The sequence below is a fragment of the Balaenoptera borealis genome (genome assembly GCF_965194805.1).
Source record: "Balaenoptera borealis genome assembly, chromosome: 5".
Lineage (NCBI taxonomy): Eukaryota > Metazoa > Chordata > Mammalia > Artiodactyla > Balaenopteridae > Balaenoptera > Balaenoptera borealis.
The window spans coordinates 28337119-28351761 of record NC_138862.1 but is presented as its reverse complement, the minus strand read 5'-3'; the positions used below and the strand labels follow the sequence as shown (position 1 = coordinate 28351761).

At 32.5% G+C, this 14643-nt stretch overlaps 1 protein-coding gene across 1 annotated transcript in view; it reads left to right on the top strand.

The window, feature by feature from the left end:
- Positions 1 to 14600, top strand: part of LOC309628699 (ubiquitin carboxyl-terminal hydrolase 25-like) — a 51311-nt gene extending 36711 nt beyond the window's left edge. The window contains exons 4-5 of the mRNA XM_082391988.1: positions 257 to 380; positions 9803 to 14600. Of these exons, the coding sequence (XP_082248114.1) occupies positions 257 to 380; positions 9803 to 10061 (383 nt within the window). The 3' untranslated portion in view covers positions 10062 to 14600. The remainder of the gene's footprint in view (positions 1 to 256; positions 381 to 9802) is intronic.
- The last annotated feature ends 43 nt before the right edge of the window (positions 14601 to 14643 follow it).

Genomic DNA, 14643 nt, shown 5'->3' with positions numbered 1-14643 from the left:
TATTGAGATTCCTCTGTAATGAAAAATATTTATACTCTTAATTGCTTTAGGTATATTTTATAGAGAAGAACATTAAATTTCAAAGTATAACCAATTTAAAAAGTGTTTGCATTCTCTTCAGAGAGGCTCTTATACAGAATTAAGTTGGTGCTGACTTTGATTGGAAAGGGTATATTGGGTATAAAATCTCCATTATAAGAATTACCTTTCATTTTGTTTGACTTTTAATTTTGAGAAAGATAGTTTTGCTTTTCAGATGTGATTGATCTCACTGGAGATGATAAAGATGATCTTCAGAGAGCAATTGCCTTGAGTTTGGCGGAATCAAACAGGGCATTCAGGGAGACTGGAATAACTGATGAGGAGCAAGCCATTAGCAGGTAAAAATATAATTTGTATAAAGTAGATATAAATACTATTTATAATAGAAATAATAATTGACTTTAATTTGAAGAGGCACAAATATATACTTTGCAATTCTAAATAAACTATTAATAAACTTAGTATTGTTTTTATATTTTATGTAACCCAGATTTTCTTATTCTAGATCCAATTGCATTTGAAACTTAGATTGTTTTTAGGATTTTGGAGTGACGTTGTGGGGCATTAAATTTAGGTATATATTTTAATATTTCTTTGATTTTTTTTCTTCCCCTAATTCCTTTTAGATACATTGTCCAATTCAATTTATAGTCATTTATGGCCAGGGTCAAGAAACTTTTTTCTGTAACATGCCAGTGGTAAATATTTTAGGCTTTGTCAGCCATCTGGTTTCTGTTACATTTGCTCAACTCAAGTGTTGTAGTGTAAAAGCAGCCATCGATAATGCATAATTTAATGAGTGTGGCTGTGTTCCAGTAAATCTCGATTTACAAAAACAGACGGCCAGCTGGATTTGGCCCATGGGCCATAGTTTGCCAACTTCTGATCTATGATATGATAGTATATTTATAGGTTTTTTTTTTTTTTAAAAAGAAATAAGCAAGATTCCAAGATGTGTGATGGAATGCATCTTTTGATTTAATTACCAAAACTTTTTAGTTTGAAAAAATTTGATCCACCAAAGGATTAAATAAGTTTGATTTAAAAAAAAAACTTTAAATTATAACTAAACATAATCTTCTAAACAACTCTTTGGAGCCAATGGTAACTTTATCTTACTGAAGAAGAAATTTATCTTTTAAGAGGTTAAATGATTTTCCAAAGGTACACAGCTAAGATGGGTCTTATGACTCCAGTGTTCTTTTCCCCTGTTAACAGAGTTGTTTGGTAGCAGAATGTACCAGCTTTCTTAGATAATTTCCCTTGGCACAATATTAATAGTACATTTCTTTCTGAGTAATCTGAGATTACCGTAGGAGATGCCTCAAAATGCTATGTTTAGCAAAGGCACATAATTTTTTGTAGTAATACTTTTTAATGTCTTTGTTACTTTGGAAACTGCTTTGTATAATAAGATATTAAGATGGCAAGACTTAATTAAAATTCATTATCCTCTTTGGTTGTGGCTAATATCATTTAATGCCAGTAATTTTAAATGAAAACCAAAAGTACATGTGCTATTTTTAGATATTTTATTTAGGCTTATTTTTTGAAGGATTTGGAGAAACTATAAAGTTAGATTTTGTCTTATAAAAATGAATTGGAATGAAATATTTGTCTTGAATAATTATAAAATTTGATAATACTTAAGCTTTATGAGAAATATTTTAAACATGAAATACATCAGTTGCAATTCATATTTAAGGGGAATGATAATCTAGTATGTGAAAAAGAGATTATAAAATAGAATATATACTATGATACAAATATTTTTAAATGTATATATATTTAGATATATGTTAGTTTATATTAGTACATAAATAGAAAAAAGTCTGGAGGATTATATACCAAGTAGTGTCAGTAGTTTTGTATCCTGTGCTTTCTAATTAAAATAACATAATAATTAGATAATCAGTAAAAAAAAAAAAAATAAAAGTTAAGGAATTTAGATTATTCCTAATCTCTATTACATACAATATATGTTATATATTCTTTAAGATACTAATTTTTGTCCAAGTGGAAAAAAAACTCATTAAGATAATGCCCTTTTTTTCCCTTGATCTTTTAATTTTAATAAACTCTTAAAATAGTAAATACTTTGCAAGTATTTGTATTGTAGATAGCATTGCAGAGAATTGTTATAGTGTAATATGACAAAATTTTATGTAAAATTATACTCAGAAGTAAAAAAAATATTAATTTACTGTTGCAGAATGTAATTTTTTTCCTTGATATGCGTAGATTTTATAATATATAGTTAACAAAAAAAGTTAACTGCAACATTTAGTAAATAAGCACATTTATATATCATATTGTATTAGAAATAAGGGAACATGAGAATTCTAGTTAAGCATTTGACAAATATAACATTGCATGAGTTTTATTAAGGCTTAGACTCTAAATTCAAAAGGGAAAATGATGAATTTTTTAAGGAAAACATTTATATATTATGCTTAAAAGTAAATTTATTTGTTCATTACCTAGTAAGTTCAGATGACAAAATCTTGCCAAATAAAATCCTAGAATCATTTAACTATGGTTGTATTTCAGTAACATACTTTAATATGAATTCACACATTTGGAATACTGAGTTATTGTGTATAACTAGATGAGATAAAACCTTTTTACATCTTACAATCCTGTGTTCCGGCACCCATAAATTTCATGGTAAAATTTCTTAAGTTGAACATTTTAGAAGTGTACTTCTTAATATAATTACTTCTTAATGTCAGGATTGGATGCATTTATTATAATTATCTTAGTTATCACTGCACAGACAGGGAACAAGTAGAGTGTGGATAGTAGAAATTTGTTAATAAACTGCATTGTGGCTAGTTTGTGTCTAGCATATTTGTTGTGAAAATGGCTTGCCTCATGAAATGACTTTGAATAAGTTGGGTAGAAGGTAGGGCTAGGTTCTAGTTAAAATTGTTACAAAGAGCACACCTTCAACAGTTTCAGGAAACATGGTAGACTAAAACAGATTTTCTAGTGGAAACAACCAGAATGTGTTATTTCTGTTGGATGTAAAATATTTTAATATCTCTTGAAAGTATTATAGAATTGTTAAGATAGTAAGGGCTATAATCAGACTAAATCAAAGTGAAAGCTGGAACCCAAAGAAGTAAGTTCGGAATGCTGAAAGTCACTTTTTGACATGATGACATTTGCTTGTGTGTATAAATTTGAATTTCAGTTTTGATATCCTTGTTGAATGTGGGAAAAAGAAGTTAAAGGCCATTGTCTATATTAGGTGGGAAGCTTTAACAGGAAATCATTCCCCTCATAAAGTTATGTCAGTGGATGACATATTCACAATAAGGGTAAATCAGAACTATCCCTCCTCTGAAACCCCTATAATACTACAAAGACAGTTGCCTTAGCTATGAGGAGTGTTGTTGGAGGGGATGAGATTTGCCCCTGAGAAGTTGTACCATGTTTGTACAGCTGAAATTTGTGTCACTTTAATGATTCAATAAATCTCTACTTGAAAAAGGACTGTGAAAATATCTTCTAGAAATGAAAGTAAGAATTACTAAAGTAAAAAAAAAAGAAAAAGAAAAAACAGAACACAGGTTTAATAGCAGATTAGAAATAGCTAAAGAATGTATTAGTAGACTGTAAGCTATATGAGAAGAAATTATCCAGTGTGTAACAGATAGCTAAAAAGATAAATAATATGGAGAAAGGTTGAATGACACGGAGAATAAAATGAGTAGGTCTAACATACATTAATCGGTGTTACGGAAGAAAAGGAGGGAGTGAGTCAGAGGCAAAATTTAAAGCGATAATCACAGAATTTTTTAGAAGTGAAGAGATAACTTGTAATTTCATGAGCCAACAAATCCCAATCAGAAAAATGAAAAGAAACCCATACATAAATTCATTATAGTGATACTCCAGAATACTTAAGACTGGGAAAATCTTAAAATTACTCAGAGGAAAAAGGTAGAATTATCCTAAAAATAGTGACAGTGAAAGTGACAAATGACACAAATTTACATAGCAGTTAGACACATGAAAATAATAAGTTGGACAAGTTACAGGTGGACAAGTTGCCATGTTGGGTATGATGATAGATTATAGCAGTGGTGGTAATCTTTGTGCTGCAAGTTTGATGAGTCACCTCATTGGAGAACAGCCACCACTATATATCCAACACAATGGCTAAAATTAAAAAGACTGACAATATCAAATGTTGGCAAGCATGTAGAGCAGTTGGAAGTGTCATATATTGTTCATAAGAATGTATAATGATATAGCCACTTTGGAAAACTGGGAATTTCTAGTGTATTTCAACATATATTATGCTAGAACTTAGCATAGCCCACGTTTCCACTTCTAGGTATAGACCCTTGAGAAAGAAGCACATAGTGCCTTTACTGATAATAACTAAAAACTGTAAACAACCAAATATCCGTAAGAGCAGAATAGTTAACAGTGGTTGTATATTCACACAGTGGAATACTAAACAATGTAATGGAAAACATTTTCCTGGTACTTTAAAAAATGTGGAGGAATCCACAAAGCAACATGTTGAGTGAAAGAAACTTGACACAAAAGAGTAACTGCTGTGTGATTCCATTTATGTGATGTTTAAGGACAAGCAGAACTAGTTTATTGTGGTAGAAGTCAGAATGGTGATTATCTGAGAACTAGAGAGACACTATTGGTTGGGAAAGGGCATGAGAGAATTTTGGGGAATAATAGAAATTTTCTATATCTTGGTCTGGGTGGTGGTTACATGGGGGGTGGTATTCATTGGTAAAAATTTCACTGAACTATACATTTAGGGGTTGTGTATCTTATTATATGTAAATCACCTCAATAAAATACTCTTACCAAGAAAAGATGTATTTAGCCCTGTTGGTTGATAATCAGTACACAAAATGTTATGTTTTTATGTATAAGAAGGAATGATAAGGAGAAAATTTTAAAAGCTACCATTTATAACACACAAAACTATTAAAGACCAGGAATAAATCTAATAAGAAGTGTGCAAAAACTTCTAAGAAGAAAATTATTAAATAACACTGAGACATATTAATGAATATGGAAATAATTGGAAATGTATTGTGTTTCACAAATTGGAAGACTGAATATTGTAAAACCGGTCAGTTCTCCTTAAATTAACTTATGGGTTTAGTGCGATCACAATCAAAATACCAATAGATTTTTTTTAAAGGAAATGTAGAAGATGAATACTCCCTTCCTCCCTTCCTCCCTCCTTCCCTCCGTCCCTTCCTTCCTCCTTCTCTTCCTTCCTTCCACCTTCTTTTTTCTTTTCTTTTTGGTTGATCTGTATAGCTTAAATGATATGCATGTTTTCCAGTGAGTATGTTGCTTGCTTGAAATAGACTTAGATGATCCAAAGTGGAATGTTTTCTATAATGCAATTTAAATAACAATACAAAAGAAAACAAGCAAAAAAAAAAAAGCCCTCAAAATCAGCACGATAAAATTCTACTAGGAACATGAACACTTACCATAAGTAAGTGCTTTAAAGATTCACTCAATACAGTGTGTGGAAGGAAAAGAGACAGCAAAACATTTTGTCATCTTTTTATATTGTTGAATGCCATGGTCATGACTGGTGTTGAGAAGATAAGGTGATTGTAGTTGGGGTTGGTATTTGTGGCTTTTGGGCTTGCCTTTTTCAGTATGCTACATTTTGTTCTAAGCTATTTCTGAGCTCTGAGATTTGCAGTGTTATTTTTTTATTCTCTCTCTCTACTTGCAGCCTTAATATCTGAAATGTAGCTATTGGCATACTTTACACTTTAAAGCGTGGGTAGAATCATTGGCTTCACTTTGTTTGGTGAGGCCAGGGAAGGAACCCTTATGAGGACTTGGCTTTATATAAAGCTTATATTAATATGCCAGGACTGGACTATAGAAAAGGACAAGGGCTTGGGAATGGAGAGCTCATATTTGGGCTAGAGGTTGGGCTTTTGCCAAAAAAAAAAAAAAAAAATGACAAAGAGATAGCAACATCTAATATTTTAATCTTCCATCTACTTCAAACACTTGTTTAGCCCCCCCCCCCCTTTTTTTTTTTTTTAATCATGTATGCTCTAGGGATGAAACAAATCCATGTTTCTATCCTCTGGATGCTGATGGGAGAGACTGGTTGATTAATAATTTTGTGCAGTGTAATAAATGTGTTTATAAAGTCTTTTAGGAGCCAGGAGGAAGTGGTAGGAGGAAACCTACTGGAGCATGTTGTAAGTCCTTGGTGATTAAAAAACTAAATGTGTTATAAGCTGTAAATCAAGATCACAAAGTCATGGCATTCTTTCATCCACTATTTTTAGTACCGTAATTCTACCATATTACCATATGTTTAAGGAATATTATAATAAATCTACTTCTTTAAAACTCATGCTTTTATTATAATGAATGATGATCTCTACCATATGACTGAATTGAGTTATAAGAATATTTAATTATATACATTTAAGTATGTATACCCACCCACCAAAAATAAATGTGGTTTAGAAATGGATACTTTAAAAAATTTTTATATCTTAGGTCACTTTGAGAAACAGTGAACATGTATGTCTTAAGCTCTAGTCAGTTATTACAGTTTGTATGTAATTTTACCTCTGTAAAAAGTTTTATGGGAATGCTGGAGAGGTGGTATCTTCAGTTTATATCCTTGACTTTCTTTCCCTCCTCTTGTAACAAAAAGTGCAGGTAAGCTGCTTGGTCCTAGAAAGTACATTTGATGCCATACATTCTCCCAAAAGTAGGCAAGGGAACTAAAAAGCTTATATTATCACATTAATGTTTTCATACAACATGAAAATCAAGAGATGTATTTTCTTGGTGGGAGGGGGCTGAAGAGGAGGGTACCTGAACTGACTGTATCGAAACATTCAAAAAATACTTTCTGGTTTTTAGTTTTTAGTAATCTTAACTAGATCTGGAATAAGAAGAATGTCATTATCTCAGGGGAGTCTGGGATGTAGATTTGGGATGGGTTGTTGACACTTGTGGGGAACAGGAGACCTAATTTTACTCAATATGGTCTTGAGGCTGAGTCTCATTTTGTTATTAACTTCATGTGACTTATTTTTATTTTTTCAATTTTTAATTTTTATTTATTTTTTTTAACCTCTATTGGAGTACATGTGACTTATTTTTAGACTTTAATTTTTGTAGACTGGGTACATTTTGTAGAAATTAGGTCTTCTCAGGTTTTCCATGACTTGTCTGTGTGACCTGTTTCCTGGTCACTATGATACAAATGATCTGGTGTGTTGGCATTGAAAAGGGTTATTTCTAATTAATATTTTATTATAATTAGAAGTTTAAAAATATGTAATGGTAGAGGACCATCCACCTAGAAGATTTAGGAATGAGTGTAGTTCTCCTTCACTTTTGATCAGTTTATGCTTTTGGAATATACTGTAGAGTTCTCTTTTTTAATGGTTATTGTACATGCCCACTGGTGCTAATCAACTGCTGTATGCCTCTTCTGTCTCTTATATATGACCACTGGTGCTAATTCTTCTTTCCTGTTTGTGGTATTGTTGCTACTTCACCCAGAACCCATTGCTTGTTTTAGTTCATTCATTTCTAATTACCAATATAGAAATAAGGTTCCTTTATTTATACTTCTGGATATACATACGTTACAAAAGGAGCAAACTTTTCAAATGAAAACACTCCCATTTATAAAAGTCAATAAATAATTAAATATACCTTGTTATATAAAATAGACTTTGGTGTTGTATTTACCTTTTGTATACTATGTGTTAACTTTTCTCTTTTGAAGTAGTCGCCTTGTACAAATTTAATTTTTCCAGTTGATTATTCTTATTCTTATATTATGTTGAATTGTACAACTTGAACAGTAGGAATTCTCTCAAGTTGGCTCTTTGACTTACCTCCCCTTTATGTTCTTTAAAACTTATTTCTGATAAGAGTGGGATGTTCTAGATAAATGCTGATTTTCTTATGCCCCAATTCATCTAACTAAACACCTTCCAAGGAGTTCTAGTACCTTTTAGTGGTCAATAGTTTAAGAGAAAAAGCTTGTATGGGCCGAGGTTGCATGGAGAGTTGATATTTGGGCAGAGTACTGCTGCTAATGTTGGACCACTCTTAAAAGGGTATACTGTTTATTTTTAAATATGTGAGTTTACTTTGATCTTTACATTGTAATGTATCATGTTGTTTTCTTTTTTTTAAAATTAATTAATTAATTAATTTATGGCTGCGTCGGGTCTTCGTTGCTACGCACAGGCTTTCTCTAGTTGTGGCGAGCGGGGACTACTCTTCGTTGTGGTGTGCGGGCTTCTCATTGCAGTTGGTTTCTCTTGTTGTGGAGCATGGGCTCTAGGCGTGTGGCTTCAGTAGTTGTGGCACGCGGGCTCAGTAGTTGTGGCTCGTGGGCTCTAGAGCACAGGCTCAGTAGTTGTGGTGCACGGGCTTAGTTGCTCTGTGGCATATGGGATCTTTCCAGACCAGAGCTTGAACCCGTGTCCCCTGCATTGGCAGGCGGATTCTTAACCACTGTGCCACCAGGGAAGTCCCGATCGTGTTGTTTTCTGCTTTCTTTTTTTCAGTATGTGGTTTTACTGATTCCCAAAGAAGACTCTAGCCTACATTCATATAAGTTATTTTAAGTAATACTGGTTTGGAATCTAACACATTGTATCTAATGTCATTTTTAAGGTTAGAGACAAAAGAATAATTTACTTTTTCTGCATAATTAAGGAAGATAGCTATATTATTTTGACATTAATCTGATAGAGCAAAATCTTTAGGAGAAAGATAGTGTAGCATGAATGAGATTTTCTCAAGAAGCCAAAAAAGTTGAAAAAACTTCTTCTTGCTGAGGTTTTATAATGAATACAAAATGAGTTAAGATATTTAGCTATTATTTATGCTTATTTAGAATAGTAAGTAACACATGTCTTGAGCAGGCAAAAATGCATGGTTAGTTTATATGTGGGGATTAGGGTTTTCCAGCATGTTGTTGCATGCTTAAGAGCAAGAAGAACACCATTAAGCAAAGTAGCATTACTCTTAGCCGTGTTTAGATATTTTAGATATATTTTTAGATATTCTGTAGGTGCATTTATTTTGAAGAGGTTAATCTTTTATTATTCTGATATGTAGATATTTATTTCAGTAGATTTTTCCCTAGGCAAACTTCTGGGTAAAAAAGTGAACACATAAATATTCTCTCCCTTTATTTAGCTCTTGTAGAATCATGGATCTCTAGAACTGAAAGGAACCCTAGAATTTACCTTACCCTTTTTATAATAGAAAAGGAAATTAATGGTCAGAGGAATAACAGTACAGTTTTTTTCAATTTTTAGTTTTCTTGATTCAAAGTAATTCTTATAAAAATTAGTCATTATGTTATATTGTAAATATGTACTTCAATACAGTGACTTTTCAGAAAACTTATCTAGGTACTGTATCCATGGTACTAAGCCTCTAATTTGTTGAAACATAATTTAATATATTTCCTATTACATAATGCTGTCTTTTTGTGTTTGAAATTTCCTTTTTCTGAGAAAAATAGGCTGCATGCCTCTTGATGTGTTGGCATTGCCACGGCTATGTTCTTAAAGAAAACTAGCCTCTGCTTGAGTAAATTTAGTTTTAAATATTACTTCCCCAGATGGATTGTCTAGAGCTTAATCTATTAAAATCCTTAGTTTATAGTATGCTATTTTCTAGGGTACAGCACTAAATTAATACTGTACTTTTTTCCCCCATCATCTTCTTCCCATTGTTTAAGAGTTCTTGAAGCCAGCATAGCAGAAAATAAAGCATGTTTGAAGAGGACACCTACTGAAGTTTGGAGAGATTCTCGAAACCCTTATGACAGAAAAAGGCAGGACAAAGCTCCTGTTGGACTAAAGAATGTTGGCAATACTTGCTGGTTTAGTGCTGTTATTCAGGTAAGAGTCTTTATGCAGATCTTATTTGGTGGGCCTGACAGCAATGGAAAGTGGGTTGGGGTTGTGTTTCTTTTAAGCTGTATACTTTATATATAACTGCAGACCAGGTTTTAGTATGCCTTTCTGTCTACTAACCTAGTTTGGGGATTGCAGTATTCCCCACCCCACTTTGTTCCTCATTCCCAGTATGGAGTTTTAATGATAGAACACTACCTAATGCCTTATTCAGAATTAATTTTTCCTCCTTCCCGTTTGTTGGGAATTGTCAGAGTGGAAAGAAAATATTTTTGTATATAAATCCCTGCAAATTTAGGGAAGGATGTAACCAAGATATGAAACCAAAACTGTGTTTTTTTGTGAGTCAGATCAGAATTATTTATATATAATGGAAAATATCATTCAAGAATTATAGTCATTTAAATACTATTTTTATGTAAGAGAGCATTTTATTTGAGGAGGGAACAGATTGACAAATAATTCTCAATACATATATGAGAATGACATAAAGAATAAATGTTGATAAATCAAGAATAACATATTTTCTTTCTAACTTGGAAAGGCCTTAATGAAATGTTTCTTGAGCTTCTTATTCTAAAATAAAAAATGTTTGTATGCATAGATATCCATCATCTTCTCAATTTGGAGTAGTTTTCTTTTTTTTTTTTAAACTTTTATGTGATATGACTTTTGTCATAAATCTTTACCATCCTCAGACATTGATAATGTTATCTGTCAAATTGCAAAACGTTAAATTAAAGTCTCCTTAAATAAAACAATCTGTGAATAATAACATGCTCTTAATTTTAATTGCCATTTAGGAAAATTAGTATTTGTGCTTATTTTCCTAACACAGCTGAATTGTAGCTTATTTATTATTTCTGATGAGTACTTTTAAAATCATTAGATGTTTTCTAATTTACATTCTTTTACATTCAAAATATCTCCTCATTTTGTACTTTTCCAAAACTGTATATGGCGTAAACTTTCATATGATATTAAAGCAACTCACAGGTTATTAAGTTCATTTCTACAAGGTTGTTAATTGTGTTCTCTAGGCGATTAACCTGTAGTTTTAACTTTTTTTCTACTTCCGTGTTATTTCCAACTCTTTTCTGCCTTTCTGGCAAATAATATTATATAATTTGATTTCCTTTGGTTTTCTGGATTTATGCCTCACTTTTTAATAAACTGTGGTATACACTAATTAATAATATGCTATGTTATTTGTTTTCCAGCCTATTAAAATGTTAAGGAATACCTGGATTAGCATAAATTTGTGATGATACTTTTGTTCTTGGCCTTGAATATGCATTAATTGTTCACTTACATGCCAACAATATCTCAAACTTTATTTACTATCTTAATCTCTTAGATCTTCTTACTAGGCTACCTTGCTTTACTTGCACTGTTAGTAAAGGCTTTTGCATTTCATTGTTCAATCTAAATTTCATAATTTAGTCATCATTTTAAAATATGAAGCACCGTTTTAAGGCTCTGATCTGAGTGTTTATGAGTATGCTTTGCAGCCTGTATTTGGACAAGTAGATGCTACCTTTACACTATTACAGCCAGTAAATGAGGCTCATTGGTTAGCTGTTTCTCTTAGAAAACTATAAGAAGTAAGAAAGTGCTTCTAAAAAATCAATAGTTTAGTTAGAATAAACACCTAGGAGAAGTAACCGCTAACCTTGAAAAATTTGGATTATAATAAAGTAATAAGATACTGACTTGGGGATGTGGAAAAACATTAAGCTTCAGAGTTCAGAAAATTGTGGGTGGGAAGAAAACTTTATCTGGAGATAACTTCGTTTTGTTTTTGAATGTAATTTTAAAGTCTCTTAACCCATTTTAAGTACCTTTTACTTTTCATTTCTAGTAATTGAAATATTATATTTTTTCATTTCTTGACATTTGCTTAATTCCACAGACATCTGAAATATAACAGTTTATCATCATAAATGGAACTTTTCACTTATGAAAGAAAATTTGGGTAGGAAATCTATATTAGTGTTGGAAGTTTTTTAATTGTATTTTCCAAAGCAAGGTGGAACTTGTTCAGACTGTGACATAAATGTACTGTGAAGTTTCAATTACGAACTTTTCTCAGGGATGGAATTTATTATACTTAGTTGGCAAGACTAGTATGAAACAACTGGGAATTCTTTTCTTTGTAAATATTTCTACCAATTATAGTAGTTTACTGGGATTATAAATCTCTAACTTCAGAGTAGGTAATGAGGATAGACTACAGAAGGCACAGCTTTGTTATATTTGTTCCTTTAGGTACTGAGACCTAAGTATTTTGGAATAAAAGGGGAACAGAATATCAGAAATAGACTGTAAGCAAAGAGAAGGTTGTACAGAGAATGGCTTACATAATCTTTTGGATGCTAATAATATTAGCCTGACTGTCTTTAGATTGGGCATCAACCAGTTATCTAGTCAGGACTATTTTCATCCTGTTCAAAAGGAACTTTTATGTAGAAAGTACGAATTGGGGCTGCTTTTTCCACTAGGGTGTCAGTGAATTAGGTAGTTACTTATAGGAATATGTTCTCCTCTTTCTCTGGTTTGGGGTGTTAAGTTCAAGTAATCCGTGGATTCTCATGATAAACCTTAGCACCATTCCCGTTTGGATGCCTCTGAGATGCTCAGAAGTAAGGTGCTCATACTTCTCAGTTTGCCTGGTACAGTCCCAGTTTACTCACATGGCAGCTCTATCAGCCCCTATTAATTAGTCTTGAAGCCCTTTTTCATACTCAGAAGGGTTATGGGTTGGATGATAAGGTATATGGTCGCCTTATGCATAAATTATGAAACTCTAAGTTGACTAAAATACAGGCATCCTGAGGGCAGAGAGCACATCATCTAAGTCACTGTTCTGTACCAGTGTATAGTAGAGTGTCTGACACGTTGGAGGAACCCTTTAAGTAATTACTGAGTTAGTAAATGAATGAACCGTAAAGGAGCATATATTACTTATGGTGGAATTGAAGACTTAAGGTGCTTCTACCACTCTAATGTATTAAAGTATGGTATTGAAAAGGTGCTGCAAGTTTTCAAAACATTTCAGGATATCATTTAACGTGTTTTTCATAGCACTTGCTTTTGTCTCTAATTTTCGTCAAAGAACATGAGTACATAGTTCAAAGAGAAAACCAAAAATTCCATAGCAATAAAAGCCTTGTGAAAAACAGCAGTCCTCTGCTCCAAACCACCCTGCCTGAGAAACATAGTCCTGCTTCTTAAAGGCATCTACAACCAATTCTAGCTGTTTCTCTTGCTATCTTCGTTTTTCTAAATGACATGGCTTTCTGCAAAGATAGATGAGGATTTAGCTCTTTCATTTCACCTACCTAGAATTGCCTTTCCTTTCATCTCCCAACATAGTTATATCACCAGTTAAAAATAGTCAGTAGTCAGTGTTTACATTTTCTTTGGCTTTGTAGACATTGTGGTGGTTTACTAAGACTACCCCTCTGTAATTCTTTGTTTTCCTGGAGTTGTCAGTTGCCACCTTTTCTTCTCTCTGTTTTCTGTATACTTATTTATCCTTAAAAATTTCCAGCTGCTTCAACCTCTCTTTTGAGGTATTATCAATAGTGTGTTTCATATACTCAAACATCTCAAACATGTTAACTCTTTTTTTTTCTTTTTTTTTTTCTTTTTTTTTTTTTTGGTGAGGGGAGTCCTTTACAACATGAGATTTCTGTGCCTCAAATCCAGACTGGATTCTCATTTTTTTGTGGTTTAAGCATGGTTGCTAACTTTCCAAAAGCAGGTCTAGAGAAAGGGAATTGGGGAAGGGACAATTGGGGGTCAGTTGGCAGGCTTTCACTTAACCCTGTTTGTAGCCCTGAATCTCATCCTACCCTGAAATACACTATGACTGATTTTTATGAACCTGAGTCAGTTAAGTTATATTCAAAGTTTAAATTTCCCTGTATTCCACAGAGGAGAGAGTACTTGTCTGATGCTTCTCAGTCTGGGAAGGACATAGGGCTTTAATTGCTCTGTATACAGACTTTCAGTTTTTAATCATGCCAGTCTCTTTCTATCTCACCTTGAAACTTATCTGATACCATTTCATTTTTTTAAAAATCCACCAAGGAGAATTTATGTTGCTTTTCCTTAGTATCTTTCATTATAGACAGTTTATGTCTCCCTTTGCTCTCTTGTCATCACTCTTTTTGTTTTCCACAAATTATGTATTTAAACTCTCATCTTCCATTAGCTCTCTGATATTAGCAAGAGTTTAACCAAACTCTACTTTAACAAATTTCAAAATTGACACATTAGCTTTGGACTGAATGAAAGGATACTTGTTTTCAATGTGTATGACTCACAAACACAATTTAGGCAGTAGTGACAATTACTCTTTCCCACCCCTTTTGAAGGAATGTGTTGACTAATAGTACTATGCCTGATTTAGGGTATAGATTGGTACTTAAAATAAATTTCTGTGATTTGTTGTGATAATCCATGGTCACAAATTCTACTTTGGGTAGTAGCATATTAAGTTGTTTTCGGCCGTCTACCTGCTCATATTTTGCTGGAGTCCAAAACAAAACAAAAGAAAAATGAAATCAGCTTTTTGAAGGCATCATAAACACTAAAGCAGTGAGGAATTTTGAGGCTACACTTTGAGAGAACAAGAATTTCAGAGAGTAAGCTTCAC